At 46.5% G+C, this 27,799-nt stretch overlaps 1 protein-coding gene across 1 annotated transcript in view; it reads left to right on the top strand.

Moving 5' to 3' along the window:
• LOC147887107 (uncharacterized) overlaps positions 1-27,799 on the top strand; it is a 203,402-nt gene that overhangs the window by 26,884 nt on the left and 148,719 nt on the right. The window contains exons 4-5 of the mRNA XM_087394519.1: positions 9,123-9,207; positions 20,682-20,735. Coding sequence (XP_087250645.1) covers positions 9,123-9,207; positions 20,682-20,735 — 139 coding nt within the window. The remainder of the gene's footprint in view (positions 1-9,122; positions 9,208-20,681; positions 20,736-27,799) is intronic.

The raw sequence follows: 27,799 nt of genomic DNA, 5'->3' as shown, positions 1-27,799 counted from the left end.
GTAGACACAAAAGATGCAGGTCAGCCTAGTACCTCTAGAATCTGTAAAGCCACTGCAGAAGAGAAAGGGAAAGGTAAGGTAGTTACATTTGGCTTGTTGGAGTTGGAGGAGGTTAAAGATGTCATGCCATTAGGGAAGAGAGATACAGAAGAGGAGGTTGGGTGGTCTGAGTGCAAAGAAGGGGAAGCAATTTGAGGAGATGATGACCTACCAAAAGAAGAAGAGCAGGAAGCCCAGAAGGAAGTACAGAACTGCAGATTATCCCATGGGGAAGGAGCAGGGAGATTATGATTTGGTGGAAGATCTTTCAGCGAGGAAACGGGACATTACATTTGCTCAAATGAGTGGTCTATGCCCAAAGCTTAAAAAAGAATGGAGGCGGGCTGTAAATCCAGTAAAGAAGAACTCTCATAAAGGTACAATTAAGCTGATGTCTGTCTCAGAGTTGCCGGATCTTTTACCTGCTGTAGAAGCCTGGCATAAAGGAAGGGTTTTGGAGAGGCCTATATAGATGGAGGTGCACAGATTTGTGTGATTACCCAGGCTTGTGTGGAAAGATTAGGATTGAAGATATCCCACTCCTCTAGTTATCGCATCAGAATGGCAAACCACTCCAAGGTGAAGACTTTAGGGATAGTACTTGGTCTGGAGGTTGAGCCATTCAGTGTTTCGTGTCGAGTGGATTGTCATGTAATGCCTGCAGGGTTGGGAGCCTATCCTTTGATTCATGGAAGGCTGTGGTTGAGGAAGGTAGGTGCAATTCAGAATTGGTAGAAGGGAATCTTTTTAGTACATACGAATGGGAAGAAATTGAATTTTGATATGGTAAGCAGGGCTGAAGTTTCAGATTCAGTGAAGAGGATAGATGAGGAATCACAGGTGGATTTTGTGGGAGCAACAGGGTTCAGTGAGGAAGAAGTGGATAGGGTTGAGGTTATCGAGGATTTGATGCAGCCCAAATGTTCTCAAGAATCAACCCAAGTGTTGATTGAGCAATCATTGAATCCTGATCTCAATGTTGAGGAGAAAGAAGAATATTTGAAGTTGTTGCAGAAATACCCCAATTTCTTTATCACTTCTTATGAGGAGATCAGGGGATTTAAAGGGAAGCCTCTGAGGATTGAGCTGAAGGAAGGTGCCAAACCTGTTTTTCATAAAATAAGCTGATTAAGCCCAGAACAGAGAGATGTGCTGAAGGAAGAGGTGGATAAGCTTCTCAAGGTAGGAATAATTGATCCTGTAGTTCACTCTGATTGGATAAGTCCTGTGGTCATAGTGCCAAAAGGTGTAGACAAATGGAGAGTCTGTGTTGATTACAAACCTCTGAATGTAGTGACAAAGAGAAACCACTATCCTCTGCCTTTTCTGGATGATATTCTTGATAAAGTGGTAGGTCATGAAATGTACAGCTTGTGTGATGGATATTTAGGGTACTTCGAGATAGCCATAGCCCAGGAAGATCAAATCAAGACTACCTTCATTACCCCCTGTGGGGCTGTTTTTGTTATAGGAAAATGCCTTTTGGGGTTACCAACGGCCCCTCGCACTATCAGGAGAATTCAGATCTGATTTTATCACCCTTCCTGGATAAATTTTGTAAAGTGTTTATTGATGACATCTGTGTGTACAGTGGAAGAAGGGAGCACTGTGGAAAGCTGGATCAGGTATTCTATGAGATTGATAATAATGATGGTCAATTAAATCCTAAGAAAACTCAGTTAGCTCGGACCAGCATTAAAATATTGGGGCATATGGTATCTGAGAATGGGATTGAGCCGGATCCAGGTAAAGTAAAAGCTTTAGTTATGCTAACCTCTCCTGAGAATACCAAGCAGTTGCATACCTTTCTCCAGAAGGTGAAGTATCTGTCGAGCTTTATTCATATCTTATCTCAGATTTTGTATCCTCTTCAGCAGGTGGTAAAATCTGAGCCTCTGAAATGGACGACAGAGAGTGAAGAGGTATTTGAGGCAGTTAAGGAATCCTTGACTCATATTTCAAGTGTAAAGCCACCAGATTATTCCAGGACTTTTTATGTGAATTCGTCTGTGGGACCAGATGCTATTGGTGCTATTCTTTTGCAACAGGGAGAGGGTTCTAGATATATGAGGCCAATCTACTATGCCAGTAGGGTGAAGAGTGAAGTAGAAAGAAAGTATTCAGCGGCTGAATTGGTCCTGGCTAGCCTCTTGTATGCCTGTAGGAGATTTGGGTCTTATCTATTGTCCAGGCCTTTTGTGGTTCTCACCTCATGTTCACTACTGCCTCATATGTTGAATAGTACAAACATCTCCAGGAGCATGATTAAATGGATAGTAGAGTTACAGGAGTACTCTTTTACCTTCTTGGTTGAGAACTCTACCAGAGCTTCCTTGGCTGATCTCCTCACCTATAAGGAAGGACCTATTTTAGTTGAAGATGTGGAGAAGAACACTGACATGAATGAAGAAAAGGTACTAGAGGATGCATTTGTTTTACACTTTGATGGATCTTACAAAAAAAGTTTAAATAAAAGTACAGGAGGAATTGTCATTTATGATCCTAGAGGAAATGAGATTCGGAAAATGGGAATTCAGCTTGAAGCCAACAGTAATAATGAAGCTGAATATGCAGCCCTCTTTGAAGGTGTGAAAGTATGCATTTAGTCTGGGTATTAAGAGACTCATGATTAAGGGAGATGCTGTGTTGGTTGTAAAGCAAATTTTAGGTGTCTGGAAGGTTAAGTATGTTCATTTGAAGAGATGGATAAGTGCGGTGAAGAAATTGTTAATTCAATTCGATGCCTAGACACTCCAGGATATTGAAAGAGATAAGAATGTAAATGCACATGATGCTGCGCAGGAAATTACAGCAGCTTATGTTGATGCAGTAGGAGTGTAGGAACCCTTATACAAAGGAAGGGAGACATTAGCTTGTGAGGAAAGCTTCCTGTTAATTGGAAAAGTTCCTGAAAAGGTTCCGAAACAAAGAAAATACAGATTTATTAAAAGCTGTACTTGTTATTGTCCGATAGATGATGTTCTTTACACGAAAGGGGCTGATCTGGTACTCTAAAGATTTCCCTGGCATGAGGAAGTTTTTCATATTCTACAAGCTAATCATGAGGGAGTATGTGGAGGACATTTTGCCTTTAAAATCATGCTGAGGAAAATACTTACAGAAGGATATGTGTGGCCATCCCTCCAGAGAGACATAAGACATTGGTGCAAGTCATGCCTACAGTGTCAGCAAATGAGTAAGAGGATCTTACATCCAGAAGTTAGAAATATCATGCTTGCTTATAATATTTTCGAGAAATGGGGAATAGATGCCATCGGTCCTCTACCCATAATAGCCAAGGGAAATTGTCATCTGCTGACAGTTGTGGATTATTTGACGAGATGGGCTGAAGCGCGAGCAGTTTGGGCTGTCAATTAAAAATGTCTATGTAAATTTGTGTATGAGGATATCTGCTGTAGATTTGCTGTACCACTGGAGTTGCTTTCTGATAGAGGTCCAGGTTTTAGGAGTGAACTGATGGATTTATTATGTGGTAAGCTGAAGATTAAACACAGATATGCAAGTCCGTATTACCCTCAATGTAATGGGATGAATGAAAATTTTAATGGTCTGTGTACTAATATCATGGGAAAGATCATGAGAACCTATGAGAAGGAGTGGGATCTTGCTTTGCACTGGGCTTTATGGGCTTACAGAGTTGCAGTAAAAGAAGGCACCCGGTTTTCACCATTTCATCTTGTTTATGGGAAAGAAGCTCTGTTGCCCTTGAAGTAGAAATTCCTGCATTACATATGTTAATGAAGATAAACGAGGATTCAAATTCTACTTTCAAGAACCGATTTTTGGATTTTGCAAGAAGCACAACTAGACAGACAAAAGGCAGTGGAACATTATGCTTTACTTCAAGAGGAGAATCAGAAGAGAGCAAACAGGAAATTTAGGGATAAGAAAATCAAGGAGGGTGATCTAGTTTTGAGATACAACAGTAGTCGGGATTCTACCTTCAAGAAGAAATTTGTGACCAAATGGGATGGACCTTTTCGTGTGACGAAGAAATTAAAAAATGGATCATATCAACTTGAGGATTTGGATGGTCAGTAGCATAAGAATAGAGTCAATGGCTTCAGACTAAAGAAATACTTTCATAGGATCATGAGTGTGGGCGGTTGTGGACCTGCTATGATGAAACCAGATAAGCTGGAAGACCTCATGGATGAGGATATCTCTGAGGAAATGCAAATCTTGTATCCCTCTATCTGCAAGACATGAATGTCTGCAAACTTGGGGATGGGCAAAATGATAGGACAAAATCTGTATCAAGTTTTTTTAGCACTGTATATAGCTGTGGGTAGGCACATAGTTGTACACATCTAGGGTAGGTGTGGGCTTTTGGCATTTGTGGATTTTTCTTTCACAAGCATGATGGACTGATGTATATTTTTTTGAGATAATAAAGTATGTTTTGCAGGGACTTCATGGGAAATGATGAAATGCAATGTGGTTGTACCAGACTTCCAAAGCAAGGGTGTCCAGTGTGTGGTCAAATGGAATGTTTTTAGGGTCATGTAAAGTCAAGTCATGAAGGGTTTTTTTATATTTTCCTTGGTCAATGTGCACTTGCATGTTACAGGAATTTGATATGTTTTGGTGCCCATGTCAAGGGGCTTTTCATGTGTGTGTATGCGGGTGCATGAAGCTTTAATGTGCATGCTAATGTGTGTGGGGATTGTGTGACTAAAGGTCCAAAATGTGCATTTAATGTGATTTGGGGGGAAATGTCTTGAGAGTGGTAAAATGTCACTGATGAGGTGGCAGATTAGGCTGAGGTGGCTGGACTGATTAGGAAGGCATCCTGCTCATGCAAAGGTGGCTACGTGATGGATGAAGGGAGGCTTCTAGTGGAGGAGTTGGACGTAGATGAAGGTGACAGCTTGCAGGAGAATTCGAGAAGGAGATCGTGGGCATCTAGGGGATGATCGTGCAAAAAGGACCAGCTTCGGGAGTTCTAGAGGAGGAGGAGCACGGGTGGTGGAATGACGAGAGAGGTTGGAGAGGCTTGCAGTTGATGGGAGGTTGTGTGAGCGGGAGAGTGAAACCTGTGCGTGAAGGCCATCGTGTGTGACGAAGAGAGCTTTGTGGGACAAGGAAGCTGCGGTGGTGATTGTGTACTTGACGGGTGTGGGATTTCGATTGCAAGAACTTCAAGTATATGGGCTCAGGAGCACTCAGGCATGGAGAAACACTACACCGGGGGGTGTATGTTAGTCGTGTGAGAGATGCCTAAGGGTAGCCTTGCATCGGGTGACGTGCGTGGGTTGAGAGTTGGAAAGAGCCGTACGGGGTTTGTACGGGCTGATGCTGGGGATCGTGTACAGGAGGAGCAATTGAATGCCAGCTAATGCTGCTGATACAGCGACGTACAAACACACATTAAATTTTCGTACGGGTTGGTACGGAATCTCAAGCGTGGGTTTGTACGGGCTGTAGTACGAGGTTGTACGGGCCTTAATTGTTGATTGGTACGGGCTGGTAGTACGGTGCCTTAATTGCAAGCTGTACGGGCACGTACGGGTCATTAAAGATGTCTTCTACGAGCTGTATGGAGGATGGTCGTCGTTAAATGCAGGCTGTACAGACTACTGTGCATGGTTGTACGGAGTGTAATTACCTGCTGTCGTACGTATGATTGTACGGCTGCTTGTACGGTGAACGTACCTGCAGGTTTATGGATGATTGTACCCGCTAGTTTTTTTTTTTGAACAGCTTGTGGGCACGAGGGTCATAGGCTGGCTGTTGCCTCAAGTTCTGTACTCATGGTTGGGCAGTGTTAAATGCTAATTACCTGGGAGTGAGCAAAGCAATGATTACAGAAGAATGCACGCAGAGGTTATGCTTGGGGTCTTGTTGGCCATTGAGCAGTGGGCTATGGGTTCATAGTATTCTGAGGCTGACTGTTTTCTGAGTTTTTTTTTTGGGGGAAGTTCAGTCTGTTTTGGGCTGTGGAGTCTTTCCCCTCTTTCAAAGAGTTTGTATGTGTTCTAGTCAGATTGTGTGGGAGATAGACTTGTTATTTGTGTGCTCTGGATATCTACTCTGGAACCTGGTTCATAAGCTCATCATCTACGAGTCCACATTGCAGCTAATCCCTGTGAAGTCTCACCTATCTAACGTGGTGAAGTACATAATTCGTGGTTGTCTTTCCTTAACACCGTGGACCTTTTAGGCCTTTTCTTTTTCCTTGGGCAATCTCTGGCGAAGTGCCCAGGGCTCCCGCAAATATTGCATTGATCCTGTCTCCCTGCAATCTTGACTCTCTATCTGGAGAAAGAGCTATCAGGACGCTAAAGCATAATGTGGTCATCCGCGATGTTAGGGTCAAAGACAATGACCCTAACCCGCGGTACCCCATCCGACCTGACTGCCTCTGCTGCCAAAGAAGGCATCCCAGGGAGAGGGGGGATCTCATTGACCAACCCAAAAGCGGCTTCAATGGAGTGTAGGAGTCGATGGTGCACTTGAGGAAGGCCGGGGAGTCTGAGGAAAGTAAAGTTGTCCGGTTGTCCTCCTCCACAGGATCAAACCCCAATGAGATGCTCCTAGAGCTCAATGCTAAAGGACTTACGTGAAGCATTGTACCTACTGCATGCGGGGAGTCAAAAAGAACCTGGAAAAAACCTTGACCAAGCAGCCGAACATCCGTGAGGTGCTGTGCGAGGTTTAATGCGGCGAGCATCCAATCCCTGGCCTGTAACTTGGAGGGGTGGGACCCGTGGAAGGGCGGGGGAGGGGCAGCAGTGAAGGGCTGGGGAGGGCAGCAAGGGAGGGAGGGAGAAGGGAGCGGGGAGGGAGGGGATGAAGGGAGGGGAAGGGGGCTGCGAGGGAGGGAGAGGGAGGAGGGGAGAGGGAGGGGAGGAGGAGGGAGGGCGGAGGAGCAGGCTCAGGAGTGATAAGTTTTTCCAAGTGCGATTTTGATATGCACTTGGCTTGGAAAGCTCCTAGAAGAAGTGTGAATCAGATTTGGACCTCTGAGAAGGCATGAACAGTAGACATGCAGCAAAAACGAACTGTTCTAGAGGCTCTTGGCATAACAACGAGTTTCATTTTTGAGCTTCTGGCAGCCGACCAACAGCCCACAGACTGTCCTAGTAGTTGAAAATCAGCAAGGCGATGTGAGAGAGTAGCCCTGGAGCACTTTCCTAACCCGTGACTTCCCCCTCCGTGTCTTTCAATGGTCTAGAAACAAGCCCTGAAAGCAAATTTTGACTTTTCCGCTTGCTTTCCAAGCCAGCTAGCCAAACATGGCTCCCGGAACTAATTTTTAGCGAAGGGAATTTTACCCCTCTCCAACCTTCAATCCCTTGCCTTGGCCCATGGAATTAATTGCACTGAATTGTCCTTTGAACTGTTTAATCAGTTGGAGGCCAGAGCAGTCACCATAAATTCCTAAAGCTTAGAAATTCACGTCCCCTTGACAGGGATTTAATATTCCCTCCTCAACTGCAACTAGGGGACAACTAATTGGAGGTATTTGGCTGTAAAACTTCCTCGTACAACTAAATCAAATGAGGATAATCTTTTGAAACATGTTATCCACCCACTTCATGACTGTGGTAGGATGTTGGAATTTCAACAAATTCTTTCTAACCTCATTTCTGGCCTGCTATGGACATCTTTACGTCACAAAGCTGTTCAGAAGCAACGATCTCTTCCTAATCGTCCACCTCAAGCTGTGGATCATTGCTAAAAATAGTAGGCATAGCTCCCACATAACACTTAAAAAGACAGACGTGAAAAGCATAATGGATATGCGAATTTGAAGGAAAGCGTGACAGAAATTACAAATCATTGATCCTTTGCACAAATTTGGAAAGGACCATAGTTGAAGCGAAGAAGCATACAATCACCTTCAAGGAATTTTACTGCTGTTTGCCGCTTATTTGTAGCCAATATCAGACAGTTTTGGGCTTGAAGAATATGTTTCCTCACCGTATCCTGAGTTATGGCCTTCGACAAATTTGACTTGCTGCAAAAATTGTCTTTCATTGAATAAGAGGAAAAGGAAACGACTTAACATATATAACCTCTGCTCATGCTTTGCTTGTAGAAGAATGAACAACATTTTTGTAAAAATTTGTGGACAATAAGAGAAAAAATCCCAACTTCATAGTCACGTAGTCATAGGGCTCTCCAGAAGCTACTCCTGAAATTGCTTTCCCTGTTGGGATACGATAGATTTAGAAGAGAAGCTGGTTCTTGCATGTGATAAAATGAGCTTGCTTGCTGAATTTGTCAACTTTAACAAAATCCATTGCTATGCTTTTCAGCGGTGCTTGGGTATTGGCAATGGCTGACGTACATCTTGAATTTTTGTGCAATTTCTTATGACTAAGGCATTTGTTGATAAACTCATAAACATTATCATGGATTTACAGCCAATTGAAATACCTTTCAACTCTACCAAGGTTGTAGATAATCCTCCATGTCCTACATTGTTTAATCTCTGGCCTCTATGATTTTTTGACTGTGAGGGCTTTTGTACCCAATACCTTCCTGTCATTGGAGTCCCTTAACCCTCTTTCCGACCCATCAAGTCTCATCTCGAGACCTCTATGTCATTTTGAGTTCCCCTCTAGAATCCTTCCCCATGCCCAGTGTCACTTGTGCGACCTCTATTCAATGCCACATGTCCTTATGATATAGCCTTCCTTTAGAGCTCTGTCTTGGAACTCAATTATTGCAATCATCCATTAATGACTAGGCCTAAATGTGGCCCTAAGTCCTAGCCCCTTTCATTTAATGGTAGACCTTAATCTAATAGCCCTTACTGTTCTGTCTCTTGAGTCTTAGGACACTGTCAAGCCCTTGAGGTATTGTAAACTGCACCTAGGGTCTTGATTTTAGAGGTGACATAGCATTCCCTTCCTTTATAAATATTTACGTTCTCAAAAAAGAAATTGGGAATCGTCTTTTGGAGATTTCTTACCTCCTCTCAAGTTTAATTCTTTTTTGGTCTATGTTTCCATTTAAGCCATTTGGGATGGCAGCTTGATGTTATGTTCTTTTTCCTGAAGTGTTAAGGCTCAGACCTATGGAATTTGATGTCACTCCTGTCTATGCTCCAGGGATGGACGAATAAAGGTTTTTGGTGATGCAGGTTTTGAGATTCTTCTCCAGTCCTCAACACAACATTCCATTCAATTTCTGGAGGTCAGTAAGAAGGAAATTACAGACTGAATTAGACAATGAACAATGTAGTGATTGAAAGGGCTGCAAGTGTACATTGTAAGTTAATCTTGTTTGTAACCAAATGACTTTGGAAAAGAACGCCTCAGGGTGTCCCTTCTATAAAACAGTGGAGAAAGCTCCACATGACATGCTCAGTCTGTGAAGAATATTATGAGCTGATGGCCCCATTATACAATAAAAATGGCTATAGATTCTCAATCATGTTTTCTATTGGATATTGCAAAAAGTTGAATGTGATGCCTAAAATTGGTTCTGAAATACTTATATGCCAATGCAGCATGTGATAGGACTATGATATATGTTGGAGGTGGGAAAATTCTCCCTAGGAAACCTATAGAAATGCGACTTGACCTCTTTAATTACACACGATGTGATAAGCGCAATAAATTCCCTGTTAGTCAAAGTAGTTTTGGAATATAAAAGACTGTAATGCGCAACCCACTCCTAACTTTGCTTAATACCTCAAAGCTGATTCCAAAGCTGACATGGGGGTGGAGGAGAATGCCTCTCCTGCTGCTGCTCCCCGCTGCTCCTGCTGCCCCTCCTTGCTGCCCCCTCCCTCCCCTCCTTGCTTCTCCTCCCTCCCTTCCCCCCTACCTTCTGCTCTCTCCGCCTCCCCCCCCTAATCCCCTCCCTCGCTGCTGCAGCCCCCCCCTGCGTGCTGCCTCCTCCCCGCGCGCTGCCTCTCCCCTTTCCTCCCTCCTACCTGCTGCTCCCCCCGCCTCCCCCCCTGCTCACCTCCCTCGCTGCTGCAGCCCCCCCCTGCGCGCTGCCTCTCCCCTCCCCTCCCTCCTACCTGCTGCTCCTCCCTCCCCTCCTTGCTTCTTCTGCTCCCCCCAACTCCCCCCCCTACTACCCTCCCTCGCTGCTGCAGCCCCCCCCTGCGCGCTGCCTCCTCCCCGCGCGCTGCCTCTCCCCTCCCCTCCCTCCTACTTGCTGCTCCCCCCCTCTCCTCCACTCCTCCTCTCCTCTATCCTCCCCTCCTCTCCTTCCCCCCCTCCCTCTCCTCCACTCCTCTCCTCTATACCCCCCTCCTCTCCTCTCCCTCCTTCCTTTCACTCTCTCCCCTGATCTGGAGTACCCTACTCTCTGTTAGGGGTCTCCTGGGCTTCAAGAAAGCGGACGGAGTTATTTCTTGTGTTTGAATCGGCCTTTTCCACCTCGATTGACAAATGGGTTCCCACTCAGTCAATCCGTTACCACCCACACCGGCCGCGAGAACCGTCACTTTTTTAAAAGACGAGCTACAGCAGTTGCAAAAGGATTTGGAGCATGAGTGTTCCATGACTCTCTTCACACATATCCATGGCTCCCACTCCTCTAGGTCACAAGGTAGAGATTGGATGCTTGCGGCACTTCCCTAGGAGCTCGCCCCCACCTTAAGGATGTTCGTTTGTTGGGATGAGGTTTCTTTCAGGTGTGCCTAGATTCCCCGGACGTCACGAGAGACTTGCTACAGGCCAGGTTTCTATTTCTAGGCTACAAGAGGATTTTTTTGTTTCCCTTTCAACTAGGCTTTGACCCAGTTGAAGAGGACAAGCAGGGAGTTTCTGTTTTCATCAAGTTTCCTGGTTTCCCCTCAGTTTATCACCGGCTTCTTTAAGTTATTGGTGAGAGGTTTGGTGTGGTAGCAGAGATCCCCCCTCTTCCTCGCGAGCCCTCTTCGGCTGCCGAGGCAGTCAGGATGGATGGGGTACCCAGGGTTAGGGTCATTGTCCAGGACCCTATTATTTCAGATGATCTCATCATGCTACAGCGACCCGATGGGTCCTTCTTCAGCCAGAGATTTGAGGTTGCAGGTCAGCAGGACCAGTGCAGGATTCGCAGATCCTTGGGCCACTTTGCCAGAGATTGCCCAAAGAAGAAAAAGAGGCCCACAAAGCAACCAGCTCGTACTAGCTTACAACAGAGAGCAAAGCAGGACCTACCACTTCACAGGCACTGCCTCAAACACGGGCTCCCTCCCCTCCTAGGGCTACTCGAGTCCCTCCTGCACCCCGCACCACCTCTGGCCCACGGTGGGTTCCGGTCGCGGTTAGGCCCTCTACTTCATATCACACATCCACCGCTTCGGAGGCTACCCCATTGGAGCCTTGGGAGGAAACTAGTGTTCAGGAGCCTTCGACTCCACCCCAGGATCAGGCTGTACCTTCCTCAACAGCCTAGGTTGTTGGCACCTCATCCGCAACACTTCTTGATCAGGACTTAGTACAGGTGCCTCCCTCTGTGGACAGAGGGAAGGGGGTCTTACATTCTCTCCCTGCTTCGGTAGGAATCCTTCGTGCCCCCTCCCCAAGACTGGCTCAGCGGAACTCCTTTTCCGCTCTGGAGGACCTCTCTGACCTCCCAAATGATGGTTTTGTACCTTCCACTTTCGGAGAGCCAGCTATCGGCATCCCTTTTGAGAGATCTTTCTCTCTCTCACCTATGGACTTTCCTCCCCTTGGACCTCGTGTGTATGGCAGGAGGCCAGCTCCGGTGGAGGGTTCTTTTTCCGCCACCAGGTCAGGTAAGGTATTCCAACCCGCTTCCTTCCGTCGATGAGGATAGCCAGTTGGAATATACAGGGATTGGGCGGCATCCTTCATCGCCGTTGCAGACAGCTGATCAGGAATCATTTTTGGCCGAACTTTTTGGATTCCTGCCTTGGGAACCAAAGGAGGTACATGCATATCAATTTCAGATTCTATTCTACCTCTGATCATTGGACACGGTACCATAACCCCCTCCAGGGCCCAATGGGTTTTACTTCTAATTGACGGACGTAAGGTTGGTTTCCTCAACCTCTATGCTCCGAACAACAGAGGGGACCGTGTTCTATTTTGGAAAGAGTTGCTCTCGTGGGCTGACATTGCAAATTCGTGGATTATTAGAGGTGACTTTAACATGGTTGAGGCACCTTCTGATAAGCAAGGAGGCAGATAAGGTGGTATTCATTCCCTCGAGAGAGTAGCTTGGGATGTCTTCTTGTTCAGATTCAGTGGCAGAGATGTTTGGTCAGATGATGCATTTCATGTTCAGTCTCAGTCACTTTTGTTTTCATGGTCGAACCATAGGGTGCAGATGCCTATCCATGCCCGTATTGACAGATTCTAGGTGGATGACTGGGCTCTTGATAGAGGGGGGACAATTTGCATTGCACCTGGTGTTTCCACTTCCGACCATTTTCCAGTTGTTTTGTCCATCTCAGAGCCCCATCTAAGAGGACGGTTTCACAGTATAAGGATCCCCGATGCCTTATACACGGATGAGACCCTCACAGAGGCAGTGTTGGAGATCTAGGTTTATCACATGCAGGGGGGGGTGGCTAGTCCTTCACATGTGGCCACAGCACTTGCCAATGTCAGCGACTTTTATCACTCTGTTGCTAGTGCTCGGCGAGGTGAGATACTCAGGCGGGAGATTGGTATCCGCTGGCAGTTGGCAGCCTTGCAGAGGGAGGAGTAGAAACGACCATCTCATGCTTGGGTACAGGAGCGCCTTGCTACGGCAAGGGCTCACTTGCAGACATTGCTTGATCAGAGAGCAGAGTATGCCTTCCATGCACGGGAGTCCTTTTTGATACAGATGGGAGGGAGAGTCAATAAACACTTTTTCTCTACACTTAGTCCCAGATATATTAGAGAGAATGTCAGGTAGCTTATTGACTGGTGTTTTGCAGTCTCATTCGGATACCGTCATGCACTTAGTGACAGCTTTCTATGCCTCCCTTCTTTCCGCAAATCTTGACACACAGGCCAAAGATATGGCTAGAGATGAGATTTGGCAGAGTTTACTTGAGTTGGTCACACCAGAGATGATATGCTCACTTGATGCACACTTTACCAACACAGAGTTCAAGAGTGCTCTCTCCGCCCGTGATAAGGGCAAATGCCCTGGTTCCGATGGTCTTAGTCCTTTTTTTACAGCCTTTTGGGATATGATAGGTGATCATATTACTTCAGCCCTGCAGGGCATTTGGGACTCGGGTGAGATGCCTGACTCACTGACCGAGGGACTCATACACCTTATCCCGAAAGGTGGCAACATGAATTTTGTATCCCATTGAAGACCCATCACTCTTTTGGGCACTCTGTACAAAATCCTGGCCAAGGCGATCAGCATCCGGTTGCAGCCCCTTCTTCCAGACCTCATCCATGATACTCAGACAGGCTTTGTGCATGGCAGGAGCAAATTTGATAATATTTTTTCCTTTTGGGAAGCCACAGAGTGGGCTATGTAGAGCGGGCAGAGGCTGGGAGTTCTCCTGGACTCTGAAAAAGCCTATGACAGAGTAGATTGGGGTTTTCTTGAGGGCACTCTTCTACGGTTTGGATTTTTAGATGCATGGATTAGAGGGGTGGCCTCCCTTTATAGATCAACCCACAGCCAGGTTCTGATTGGAGGGGTAAGGGGTGACAGGTTTCATATTTCCAGATCAGTTTGTCAGGGATGCCCTTTAGCCCCCTTCCTCTTTCTCTTTGTGGCAGAAGCTATGAGTATCTTCCTTAGATCTCAAGCTGAGCTTTATGGGTTGAGATTGCCCTTGAGACAGGAGGAGGAGCTTGTCGACTATGAGTTGGCTCATGACACTGCTATCTTTATTGAGGCCTCTTCGCAGTCACTTGATTCTTTTTGGACAGCCTTGGATATTTTTTGCTCAGCTACAAGGGCAGACATGAATTGGCATAAATCCTTTGTCTTTTGGATCAGTGATGAGGACACTCCAGGCTAGGGAGTTCACATTGGCTTTTCTTGGATTCAGAGGGGTGTTCCTGTCAGATATTTGGGATGCGAGGTAGGATTGGGCATCTCTCCAGCACAGCAGTTTCCCCCAGTACTAGAAAGTATAAGGAAAAAGCTCCTTTTTTGAAGCTCAGCCAAACTCGACCTTGCCTCTAGAGTTGTGGTAGTGAACCAGGTTCTCTTGGCCACCGCCTGGTTTGTGTGTTTTTACTGGTGCCGGTCTAGGGATTACATTACTCAGCTAATTAGACTAGTCAAGACTTTTTTATGGAGTGGACTTGATGGCACGGCAGATGTTGTAGCGAGGGTGGCCTAGGAGACCACTATTCTCCCTACTTGGGAAGGGGGCCTTAATATCATTGACCCGGACTTGCAGTCAGGGCATTGCTTTGTAAGTGGGTGGTGAGGGGACTCATACCTGGGCAAGAACCTTGAAAGGATTTCTTTTTTGGGCGCATTCAGGCTTGCACACCTACCTTAGGAGATGATTGGGTGGACAGCCCTCGCTGGATTTTTACTTCCGCCCCTCTCAGGTCTGCTGCCTCTCCTCTCATGACTGCCATCCCAAAAGCTTGGGGGAGCTTCAGGAACACTCTTCAAAGGATTCTGCCCTCTACCCTTGAAGAGATTGATAGGCAGCCGATCATTTGGAACGATAGTATACTTGATGAGCATGGCAGACCTCTGGGCACTTCCCATTATATGCAGTGGTCTGGATGGGAGAGAGGCCCCGCGCCTACACAGTAGGCACTTGGAAGCCTTTTATCAGGCTACCTGAGGTTCAGAGGTTACAGTCCGTGAGTCACCTCAGAGGGGTGGCACGCAGGATTCAACAGATAGATGCAGCCATCCCGGTGGAATGGACAGTTGAGATGCCTATTACTTCCACCACTTGGATGGGAGCTTTTTCGAGGATAGCAGTTCCTCTACAAGTGATCGCTCTTCGAGGTCTCGGGGAAGATGCTCTGGTCTTTGACGTTGGGGATGAAGGTATACTCTCTAGATCCACGAATGATATTCTTCTAGAGGTTGCCTTTCAGCCTGTCAGGATTGCTGGTTTTGTGGACCATGGAGCGGCTTGCAGTGGTACTTGGACCCCGACCCTCTGCTCTTGGCCCTACGATCCTGGAGGTTGTGGTTATATGGAGGTGCACCTATCAGGTGCTTGCAGTGGGACCTAGGAGAGTGGGAGTGGATAGATCATGGGCACCGTTTCTTCTTGGGCACTCTCGATGCGCCGATAGGTGATAGAGCCCTGCTCTCTTCAGGAGGTACCACATATTCCTTTCAAAGCTTCACATGTTTCAGTGGACACCTCTTGGGAGATTTTGGCTAGCATTTCCTCTTGGCACATTAGAGCCAGATGCACAAAGGCCTTGGATGGGACCTAGATACACCCATCACAGGTGTTCACGGGTATTTGGAGTGACACGGTTCACACTTTGATAGCCATATGGGCTAACATGCAGGGCCCTTCACGGGCAGCCTGTTCTAGGAGGACTGTATTTCTTCGAGTTTGGAGGGGTTCTCCCTTTTTCTCCGAGGTTGCTACCAGATTGAGATGGCACTATCAGCCCCAATCCTTTCTTTTCGGCTCTTGAGATTTTCATGCATTGCATGGTGTATCCCGTATTCCCGTATGGAGCTTGCTCTAACGGTCTTTTTTAATACTTAATAGAAGTCTCTTTTTTGGGGAAAAAAAAAAAAAAGCTGACATGGGATGCTAAAGGGGATTGTCGTTGTGACAAAACCCATCTAAAAGACAGCTGTAAGGGACAGAAAGGATGCATATTGGAACGTTGTGAATGTCGCGATGGTCGAGATCAAATAAGGCCTTCAATTCCTCTGGAAATGGAATTGTCTGTTCCCAATTGGGGTGGTGTCTGTCATGACCAAATAGAAGCATTAAATTTGAGATAAAAAGGTTGCATGGTGAGAAGAAAAGAAAAGGCTACTATCTGTTTGCCCAGACTAGGAAGGCACTGCTATTGTGAGAAAGATGAGGATGCACTAAGGCTCAAGCAAGAGAAGGATGTCAGACAAGTTGCAAAAACAACATGGTTTGTAGTCTTGCATCGTGTGTGATTTGCAAACTTGGAAGTTTCATCATCTTATGACCATCCCTTCCACTAATAGTACTTCTTCATAACACTCTTTAGCTTAAATTTTTACTAGCCTTCTCTTGCTAACTTTCATCGTTAAACATATTTTCCCTTCATCCTTACGGGATAAATGGAAGCTTGGTATAGATGTGTAAGAGCATGTGCTCATGCCCATTGACTACATTTGGACCAACTGAGTCTTCTAAGATTTTAAATCCTATTTGAGTGAATCGAGTGTTGGAAAATTGCAGCATGAAAAATGTTCAGGTGTCATTCTGGATCCTGAAGCTCAAGTACATAGTTTAACAATAGCATTACAAAGAAGCCAAATAAAAAATCTAAGCTACTTCTAATTTTACAAAATCAACTTGATGATATTGTGAGGGAGAATATATTATTACTATAGTAAGCGCAAATTGTAGACAAAGTTCAAGAATCTGATGATACAATATAGGTGTCAAAGAAGAAGGTTAAGGAAATGAGCAGGAACTCATCAATGAGGCAGATGAAGTATTTGACAACATCAACAAACAAAAAGGTGATTGCTGTCAATGTGAGGCAGAAGGGGTAGAGGGCGGGGGAGAGGGCTGAGAGAGCGGGGGAGATAGGCGGGTGAGGAGGGCTGAGAGAGCGGCGGGAAAGGGTGGGGGGAGAGGGCGGGGGAGAGGGCTGAGGGAGCGGGGGAAGGGGCTTTGGGAGGGAGGCAAGGAGAGGCTCAAGGAGGAGGGAGAGGTGAGGCAGGGAGGGGAGGAGAGGGGCAGCTAGGGAGTCGGGGAGGAGCAGCAGCTTGATCAGATCTTTTTTGTTTGTTGTCACATTGCAGTTGAGTCAGTACAACATTGCCTTTGGGAGTGCAGAGAGGCGAGGACGATCTGGAAAGGTGTTTCTAGGATTTCTAGTATCTTTAATACAACACCTTTCTATATGACCTGGGGTTCAGTGGCTTGGTTATCTCTTATTGGCTCTCAGGTGTTTTTCGAGGGACATGATTCAGATTCAGCCCTCATTGTACGGCGACTCTCAATGGAGTCTTGTTCCCTTCACTCCTTTTAGAGCTGCTCATGCCTCAATAGACACGTCTTGGGAGATTCTAGCTAGCATTCCAGCTTGGCATATTTGGAGAGCCAGGTGTACAGAGGCGATGGAGGGTATCTAGGTTCACCCTTCCCAGACTATGGCCAGTATTTGGACCGACACAATACACACTCTGATGGCCATATGGGCGAGCATGCACGGATCTTCCAAAGCAGCCACTGCCAAGAGAGTTACTTTTTTCAGAGTTTGAAGAGGATCTCCTTTCTTCTCTGAGTCTCCCTCAGGGTTGAGATGGCATTCCGCCTTGGTTTTTTATTAGCTCACTTTGAGCTGTTTTTTTCCCCTCATGCATTGCATGATGTACTCCCGCATTTGAGCTTGCTCTCGCGGTTTTCATTCATACTTAATGAAGTAATTTTCTTGAGGAAAAAAAAAAAAAGGTGATTGCAGTATCTAGCTAGAAGAGCTAGTACGTTTAGTGGCAAGGCAAATTGAGTCAAGGAGTCATCTCAGGCAGACCAAATATGAGTGATGATTGTAAGTTTGATATGTCAAAGTTTGTAGTGACAAAGAGTGGCTTGACGGCAAATATTGTTCCAACATGTGACAAAGACATAGAAGAAAAATGTTCTACTTCTAAGTCAGAACATGTCAACTTTGAAGGTGTAATACAGGATACCCTAGCTCAACAAGTTATAATATGTTAGATGATAACAAGCACGAATGTCACTCTTGCACAAAAGATGAGAGTTCATATGGATGAGCAAATGACCAAATACATATGTAACAAAATCAACATGCTTGTAAACACAGAAAAGACATACATGTTGACACCTACATGCAAGACTACATCTTGTTATTCTTTGTTTCAAGGCTATCCTTTGTCCCATAGCTTCCATTGTCTTTTGTAGACATAAATAATATCTCGCAGACACCTCCCCTGTGCCCCAATCCCCTCAAAGACACATGCACGCACTCGCCATCACAACTTATTCTACTCTCTTGATATGGATAGACGCAGATAGAAAAGTGGGATATGAGGAGAAGCCATGAGCATGATATCATAGGTGAAGATGAGAAGAAGATACATTAGAGGTAAACCACCCATCACCTTGATGGGGGCTATCCACGAAGGTGATGAGGTGGCACGCAATGAGATTGACATCACCCAAACTGATGATATGGCAGGAGGGCCATGTAGAATGTACGGTCATTGACATGGATAGCACGATGATTTGCTGAAGGTAGCAGCCATGTCTAGTTAGTAGATGATGTGGTAGTAGCCATTTGTCATGTCCGCTGGAAAAGTTTATGAGCTATGGAGCTAGTTCACAAAATTACCCTCGGTGTAATTTTGGGCCAGTGTCAATTAAGGGTCAAAAAGAGTGGTGGGTGACCTTAGGTCTTAGGTTAGGACATCCATGATATTACGTCATGGACAAGGGTTAAGGGGCCACATGATATGGCAAGCCCACGTGCATCTATCATGGATGAAGGGGCTGCTTATCGCATGGCACCATTCCACTGGTCTCTCTCTTGTGGCCTTGCCACATCACATTGGCATGCACTCACCATCTTACTCACTCTAGGGCAACCAATCAAATGCAAGTACTGCATCCGGTGCATCTGTTTGATGCATTTGATTGGGCATAGCGCCTCATAAGATGGGGCTGAAGCCCTGGCTTCTGTGAGAAGCCACCATGAAGCTTCTCCTCCTCACCTCCTTACCTACTCAGTTAGGGCTTGCTAAATGTGATGTTCAATGTGTGCTTGCAGTTATACAGCATTTAGAGTTTTATGCTTTCATGCTAGCCAGGGCTGGCATTTCCATTGCAGCGATACCCTATGTGTGGAAGGCATTGCAGTCTAGCAAGCCTCCCGTGTTTTCTTTCAAGGTCAGCCGATTATGTGGCATCATCCATGTGGTGCAGCCTCTGTCGCATCCAGTGTCAGCCACAGGTCACCTAAATTGGCCCTTGGACGGCTCATTTTGTGGGCTGGTCAGCCCACCTAGCCCCTTTGAGGGATATATAAATGAGGGTTTCACCGTCACGCTCCACAGTTGCAGACTTCACTACTTCAGCCTCTGGCATCAGGCATTGTACATCCTAGCACATTGTTTTTTCACCTCCCACCTTGTTATGCTCTAGCGAGATAGCATGACCTCGGAAAGATCGGTGGTGGGAGGAAAATGATAGATGCCATCGCCCGTGATCTGTGAGTGTTTTAGGGAATAGAGTTTCTATCACACCTCAGCATCAGGCATTATGCATCCTAGCACATTGTTCCTTCACCCATCTCAGGAGTGCAACAGCATCTGGCATTATGCCCCCTAGCACATTATTCCTTCACCTGCCATCTCAGGAGTTGTGCAAGGAAGTCTATTGACATCCATTAGAGGAGAGCATAGTTTACCGATTCTACCTATGGTGGAGTTCAACTTTTCAGACTGATTGGGCTTCATAGATTCAAATGTATATTACCTCTTCTAGCTCTTTTTCTTGTGTGAACTATTCTTGGTAAAAATTTGCTTCCGCTGATGTCCATTACATGTATGGTGAATTCTTACAGTTAGCACATCCCTCTCTCTCTCTCTCTCTCTCTCTCTCTCTCTCTCTTTACTATTGTGTCCTCAACCTTGTCCATTCTGTTTGATGCTCCTTGCATCATTCTCCTCCCTCATTAGGTTTCCTTCTCAATCTGGTTTTGAAATATTATCGTTGGTCATCCCTAGCCTCTTTACCCACCATGTCTTTGTTTGCAACTTCCACTGTTAGTGCCATTGCTATATGTACTAACGTATTAAGTCAAGTAGGGCTTCACAAACCAATGGCACTTAGGTATGCAGGGAGCAAGGCTTAGATCTCTTTGGGTCTCCTCCAGGGCACACTCCAAGGCATGGTTATGGTTGAATATCTTCTTGTTTTCACCTTATTTTTCTATGGCCCTCTTGGATTGAGGTCATTGCAATCAAATTTTCCCGAAAAAATAAATAGATCTATACATTTTGTATTTTAAGAAGTCTTTGTTTTCAAACTTTGTAAAAAGGAAAATTTTCATCGTCAATCTTAAATTATAAGCACGGAGAGTTATGCAATGTGCGGAAAGTACTATGGGCTTGAAATAGAGGCTCCTTTGTCTTAATCAAGAGCTTGCTTTAATATGAAAACTCTAGAAAATGGTTTTTGGAAGGTAATTGTTTTGTGAACATAATTTATAATTGAGCATGTCTTTGCCGGATGTTGCATGTATGCCAAAGGCAAGTCTGCAGTTACTAAGCCATGTCTTCATAGAAGATTGTCCAAAGAACAAACCTTACTTCAATGCATCTTCATTCAAATGTTATTTTTATCTCCCTACCAATTATATGCTAAGCTATAGAGTGGAATAAGCAAATGTTTCTACTTTGTTATACAGAATATTGCATTAAAGCATTTGAGAATCATCCTTTTGGATCCATGGAAATTTCCGATTTGTTTTTGTTTTACTATAATAAACCATTTTGATAAATGAGCAGTTTTATGTTCTCTTGGGAAAACTAATGCTTCTTTCTTTTGGGGGGATGACTTGCAGTTTGTCAACAACCAATGTATATTAGTCAGCATCAATACAGAAAATGTCATTGAGGCAAGTACCCAGCACAGCACATGAAGGACAATGAGGAACTTTCAAGAGTTTGTTGATCTGTTTTCCTTAATGCAATAAATCTATTACCTTATTCTTAAATCAAATGATGTAAGTAATTTGTTAAATGGTTTTTTATAGAACAAGTAAGCTTCTTGTATTGAGTTGACAGTTTGTGGCTTTTCATTTCATTGTAGTTCTTGGATTTTTAAACAACGAAGTGAATACTTATGCGTAGAATCCAAAACAGTGTTATTCATTAGCTCATTTGACCATAAAGTAATGCGATCCATAGAATTCAGAAAAATGTTACAAGAGGAGGGACAGTAAAGCTTCATCCCTATCATGTCCATAAGGAATCACGGAGCTGGTTTATAGCTTCAGCAAAGCCCATAATTTGTAGGGGAACAAACAAATATGACTTGTACCTATCTTTGCAGGATGCTGACATAAGTAGGCATGTCACAACATGTAGACTATGATTTAGATGGGAGAGCAGCGGTAAAAGGAAGAAACCAGCATTGGGCAGGGACGGTGGGAAGAATCACTGACCATGAGAGGGAGGGAAGGGATCAAAGCTGCAAGTGAGAGGTGGTAGCCAGCAGCAGAGAGGAACTGGGACACAAAGGAGAGAGAAGCAGCATACACGTGGCTGTACAAGAGGACAGCAGACATTGAAGGAGAAGCAGAAATGAGGGGAGCTAGGGCCTAGAAGGAAAAGGGAGCAAGGTATATTGGTGTAGGGAATGATATGGAAGATGCTATTTTACTGAGCATTAGCAGATGGTCCGCCTTCTTTAAAAATGATGTGGTTTGTTGCATTTTGGATGCTGGATTTTTCCATTTATGTCATTGTTCAAGTGAAAATCAATAGCATGATTTGATTCCCCAACTTCTCAAACAGATTTTACCATTTCAACGTTTGGATTCAGGAATACTTGAGCTTGTGAAAGCACAGTTTTACATGTGTATCCTGAAGGTATATGATCAATCTCACAGGTGAGTGATGAGCGGCTTGTAGTTAGAATTATTGTAACTCAAAATTGAGGAGGCTAATGTGTATGCTAAGCAATGATGTATTACAGTGTGGTAAGCAATGATGTAAGTTTATAACCATGATGAGTTGGCAGACAAGTGGACAAGTGGAGAACTGCTGTTGTGTAGCTACCTTGAGCAGATGCATATGTAACTATCTTGAGCAGATGCACTATCTGTAAGGCAGTGTTGTGATAATGAAGGGATCTTATCTCACTTTGTATCCACAATCCATGTAACCTCTCCCATGAGAGCGGTCTCCATGAATTTTAGCTCTTTGAGCTCTTGCCTAGATGTGTAGATGAAGCCATTTTTCTTCTCACTCTTACATGCTGGCAATTAGTCTCTCCTCTCTGGATCCCACAAAATGGAACCAGCAATCTAGATGCATGTACCAAAACAGCCAAATTGACTCTTAGATCTGACAAATCCATGTGACAAATCATGGATCGTGCTAGATTTTCTTCTATGATATGTGATCTTGGTACCGAGCATATTTTACGGCAGGCTGGTGACCTAAATATTTACAAATTATTGTAGAGAACTTACAGAAGTAATAGTTCTGAAGGGAGATTGCTCTAAATGTTAATGCTTGGTCCCGCCCCCTCTCCCTGCCTCCGTCCCCTCCCCCCTGCTGCTCCGCTCCCTCTCCCTGCCTCCGCCCCTCCCCCCTGCTGCTCCCCTCTGCCCCCTGCTGTCCCGCCCCCTCTCCCTGCTGCTCCGTCCCCTCCCCCCTTGCTCCGCCCCCTCTCCCTGCTGCTCCCCCTCTCCCCCTGCCTCCACCCCTTCCCCCCTGCTGCTCCGCTCCCTCTCCCTGCTGTCCCGCCCCCTCTCCTGCTGTCCCGCCCCCTCCCTGCTTGCTCTCCCGCCCCCTCTCCTCCTCTCACTCCTCCCTTTCTTCTCCTCTCCCTTCCCCTCCCTCCTTGCCCCTCTCCCCTCTCAGCCTTAGCCCCTCTCCTCCTTCCCTCCCCTTCCCCCCTGCTTCCTCCTAGCCTCCTTTCCCCTCCCTTGCCCCTCGCAGTTTTTTGGAACGGAAGGAGCCTTTTTTCCTGTTCGAGTCGGCCTCCTCACCTTGATTGGCGATGGATTCCCCGTCAGCCAATCCTACTCCATCTCCACCGGCCGCGAAAACTATCACATTCTCTAAAGACGAGTTGCAGCAGCTCAGGAAGGATGTAGAGATTGAGTGCTCTACCACTTTGTTAGCACGCATCTTCGGGTCTCACCCTTCCAGATCCCAAGCCAGAGACTGGATGCTTGCTACTATCGACTTCTTTCTGTTATTGGGGAGCATTTTGGCGTAGTTGCTGAGATCCCACCCCTCCCTGGGTTGCCATTGACTGCAGCAGAGGCAACCAAGGCTGATGGGGTTCCTAGAGTTAGGGTCCTTTGCAAGGATCCTAACCTCGAGATGGACCACGTCATGATACAGCGCCCGGATGGTTCCTTTTTTCGCCAGAGAGTGGAGATTTCAGGCAGGCAGGACCAGTGCAGGATTTGCAGGACCTCGGGACACTTTGCCAGGGATTGTCCCAGAAAGAAGAAAAGGCCTAAGAAGACCTCTGGTACAGCTACCGCCTCAGGGCATCGACAGGGGGGACAGGGGGGGAGATTAGACCCGGCACTTGCCCCTCGACCTCGACAGAGGGGTGGTACAGGTCCAGCTCCTGCTCCTCATTCTTCACGTGGCGGTCCTGCTCAGTCAGGTGGTGGTACAGGTCCAGTACCTATTCCTCGGCCTCACCAGGGGGGTGGTACAGGTCCTGCTCCTCGACCCCCACCTCCCTCAGGCACACGTGACGCTTTACAGTGGGTTCCAGTACGTGTGCAGGTCCCTCCTTCAGTTCACGAGGGTACCTTAGTAGATTCTGCTTCACCTCGAGCTGTCCTTCCTGTCTCACCTTGCACAGTCCGAGACGCTGAAGCTTCGACCTCCTCCCCAGTTGCAGCTTCTTCCTTAGATCCAGCACTGCCAGATGTTCCTCTTGAGGACGGAGAGATTTCCGCGGCTGGGCAGACACCGGGTAGAGAGCCTTCCTCACTCCCTCCCTTGGACAGGGGGAAGGGGATAGCTTACACTGTTGATCCTCTTCCCTCACAAGGGATCCTTCGTACTCCGGTGTCTGGATTGCTCCACAGGAACTCATTTTCAGCCTTGGCAGAGAGTTCAGATTTCCCAGAGGAGGAGTTTGTTCCCGCTACTTTTGGGGAGCCAGTGGTTGGATTTCCTATTGACAGGGCTTCTTCTTCAGGTGCCAGGATTCTTTCCCCTATTGACTTTCCTCCACTGGGTTCCTTCCCTCCATCCAGGAGGTCTTCCCCTGTTGAGGGGTTTGTTTCCGCCACTAGGTCGGGTAAGGTGTTCCACTCTACATCCTCCCGTCGATGAGGATTATCAGTTGGAACATACAGGGCCTAGGTGGCGTCCCACATCGCCGCCGCAGACAGCTGATCCGGGATCAGCTTCATCCAGGTGTTACTGGTGGTCCCATTGATATATTATTTATTCAAGAGCACAAGCTGGATTATAGAGATTGTGCCAAGTCAGGCAAGTTGCTCTCAGGACATACTTTTTGGTCGCCTGCATTGGGCACTAGGGGAGGCACTTCTATTTCAGTTTCGCAGTCGGTTCTCCCCTTAGTTGTTGGGCACGGAGTCATTATCCCCTCTAGAGCTCAGTGGATTATTCTCTTGATTGGAGGGCGTAAGGTTGGCTTCCTCAACCTATATGCCTCCAACATTAGAGGGGAACGTGTCCTTATGTGGAAGACTTTGCTCTCCTGGGCCCCCATTGTGGATTCTTGGGTGATTGGAGGTGACTTTAACATGGTCGAGTTACCTTCAGACAAAAAAGGGGGTAGAGAAGGCGGACTTCACTCTTTGGAGAGAGCAGCTTGGGATGCCTTCCTTTTCCATTTCTGTGGCAGAGATACTTGGTGTGATGATGCCTTTCTTATTCAGCCACAGTCCCTCCTGTTCTCTTGGTCGAACAGGAGGCAACAGATGCCTATTCATGCACGCATTGACAGATTTTATGTAGATGACTGGGCACTTGACAGAGGGGGATCGGTATGCATTGCTGCAGGGGTTTCCACCTCAGACCATTTCCCTGTTGTTTTGGCTATCTCAGAGCCTCACTTGAGAGGCCGATCAGCCAGCATCAGGATCCCAGATGCCTTTTACACAGAGGAGGACCTTACAGAGGCAGCCCTACGGTGTGGTTTGCTCATGTCCAGGGAGGGCAGCCACATCCTTCACATTTAGCCGCTGCCCTCTCTGGTATTAGTGACTTTTACTGCTCAGTTGCTTCTACCAGGAGACGAGATATTCTCAGACGTGAGATTGGTGTTCGCCAGCAGTTAGCAGCTTTGCAGAGGGAAGAGCAGAAACGGCCTTCAGATGCTTGGATTCAGGAGCGCCTTGCTGCAGCGAGGGCTCACTTGCAGTTATTGCTTGATCAGAGAGCAGAGTATGCCTTTCATGCACGGGAGTCCTTCTGGATTCAGATGGGTGGTAGAGTCAATAAACACTTCTTCTCTACTCTTGGCCCTAGACATAGTAGAGAGAGTGTATCTCAGCTTATTGACTCACATGGGGTTTTACAGACAGAGCCAGATGACGTCTTACGCATAGCTTCAGATTTCTATGCCACCCTCCTTACTGCTGATCCTGAGACACACGATATAGAGGATGCTAGACAGGCTATTTGGCAGAGTATCCCAGTGTTGGTGAATCCGGATTTGCATGTTCTACTTGACGCACCTTTCACCAACACAGAGTTCAGGACTGCACTTTCAGCCCTTCACAAGGGCAAGTGCCCAGGTTTAGATGGCCTCACTCCGTCTTTTTTCATTGCATTTTGGGATATGATTGGAGACTATATTACTTCAGCCATGCAGGCCATTTGGGACTCTGGCGAGATGCCTGAATCGCTTACAGAGGGCCTCATCCACCTTATCCCAAAAGGAGGTAGCAGAAATTTATTGTCCCAGTGGAGGCCTATCACACTTCTGGGGACTTGTTACAAGATTCTGGCCAAGGCTATCAGCCTCCGATTGCAGCCACTTCTCCCTGATCTTATCCACGACACTCAGACGGGATTTGTGCATGGCAGAAGTATTTTTGATAACATTTTTTCTTTCTGGGAAGCTTCAGAGTGGGCCGTGCAGAGTGGCCAGAATCTTGCCATTCTACTGTTGGATTTTGAAAAAGCTTATGACAGAGTAGATTGGAGTTTTTTGGAGGGCACCCTACTACGCTTTGGATTCACTGATGTTTGGATCAGAGGTGTTTCCTCTTTGTACAGATCAGCCCATAGCCAGGTACTTATTGGTGGGGTAAGGGGTGAGAGATTTCAGATTTCGAGATCAGTCCGTCAGGGATGCCCCCTTGCTCCTTTCCTTTTTTTATTCGTGGCCGAAGCTATGAGCATCTATGTTAGATCTCAAGCTGACATCTTTGGGCTGAGACTTCCTATCAGAAGAGAAGAGGAGCTGCTTGACAGTGAGTTGGCTGATGACACAGCGATTTATTTGGATGCCTCTCCACAGACATTGACTTCTTTCAGGACAGCATTGGATTTATTTTGCTTGGCGGCAGGGGCGCAGATAAATTGGCATAAATCCAATGGCTTTTGGATCAGTGATGAGGACACTCCAGTTTGGGGACTTGACATAGGGTTCACTTGGGTTCAGAGGGGTGTGCCTATCAGGTATTTGGGCTGCCAGGTCGGCTTGGGTATTTCTACCACGCAAGCAGCAGTTTGCTCCCGTGTTGGAGAGCATCAGAAGGAAGCTTCTCTTTTGGAGCTCAGCCAAGCTGGATCTTGCCTCTAGAGTTGTGGTGGTCAACCAGGTTCTTTTGGCCACGGCCTGGTTTATTTGTTCATGTTGGTGCCGTTCTAGGGACTGCATCATTCAGCTCAGAAGACCGATCAGGAACTTTCTCTGGAGTGGGCTTGATGGCACAGCAGATGCCTTAGCCAGAGTGGCTTGGGAGACCCTCATCCTCCCTACACAGGATGGGGGTCTCAATATTATTGATCCAGATTTACAGTGCAGAGCCTTACTTTGCAAGATAGTGGTGCGAGGACTTATGCCAGGACAGGAACCGTGGAAGGACTTTCTTATCAGCAGCATACAGAGGTGCACACCTTCCTCAGGAGGAGACTGGATGAGCAGTGTTAGATGGATTTTCACCTCAGCACACCTCAGATCACCTTCATCCCCTCTCATGGTTGCCATTCTGAAAGCTTGGGCTAGTTTCAGAAGCTCTCTTCGGAGGATTCCTCCTTCCTCCCGGGAAGAGATTGATAGGCAGCCCATCATGTGGAACGATAGTATTTTAGATGATCGTGGCAGACCACTGGGTGCCTCACTCTACATGCAGTGGGCCAGGTGGGAGAGGGGACCTGCTTCTTCTTTGGGATCTTGGAAAGCCTTCCGTAGGCTTCCAGAGGAAACCAAGTCAGGGTTGATAGGACATCTCAGAGGGAGTGCAGGGAGGATCTTGCAGATTGAGTCAGCCCTTCCAGAGGCTTGGATAGACACAGATGATATGCCTCTCACTACCTCCACTTGGGCAGGTACTTTCTCGAGAGGCGGGGTTCCACTTCAGGTCTTAGCCTTCCGAGGTGCACAGGAGGATGCTTTGGTTTTCAGTGTCCAGGATGGTGGCAGATTGCTCAGATCTACAGATGATATATTGCTTGAGTCTGCTTTTCAGCCTATCAGGGTCGTAGGCCTTTTGATGCAGGGATCAGATTCAGAGTGGTTCTTAGACCCTGACCCCCAGTTACTCTCCACCAGGTCTTGGAGACTTTGGCTCTATGGAGGAGTTCCCATCAGGTATTTACAGTGGGACCCCGGAGAGTGGGAGTGGATTGACGCGGGGCATCGAGAGAAGACCATCCCCTTCTTTCGTTACACGGTCAGTAATGCCAGGAGATTTCAGCTCAGTAGTAGAGGTTGGAGACCCTCCAGAGTTCCTCATTGGGAGACTTTTGGTATTACTGCGGATCAGCAGAGGTACTT

The sequence above is a fragment of the Dipteris shenzhenensis genome, chromosome 23, assembly GCF_047967505.1.
Source record: "Dipteris shenzhenensis isolate YYH24624 ecotype China chromosome 23, Dip_SZ_1.0, whole genome shotgun sequence".
Lineage (NCBI taxonomy): Eukaryota > Viridiplantae > Streptophyta > Polypodiopsida > Gleicheniales > Dipteridaceae > Dipteris > Dipteris shenzhenensis.
Note: the sequence above shows the minus strand (reverse complement) of the source record. Positions and strands in the feature narration are given on the sequence as shown.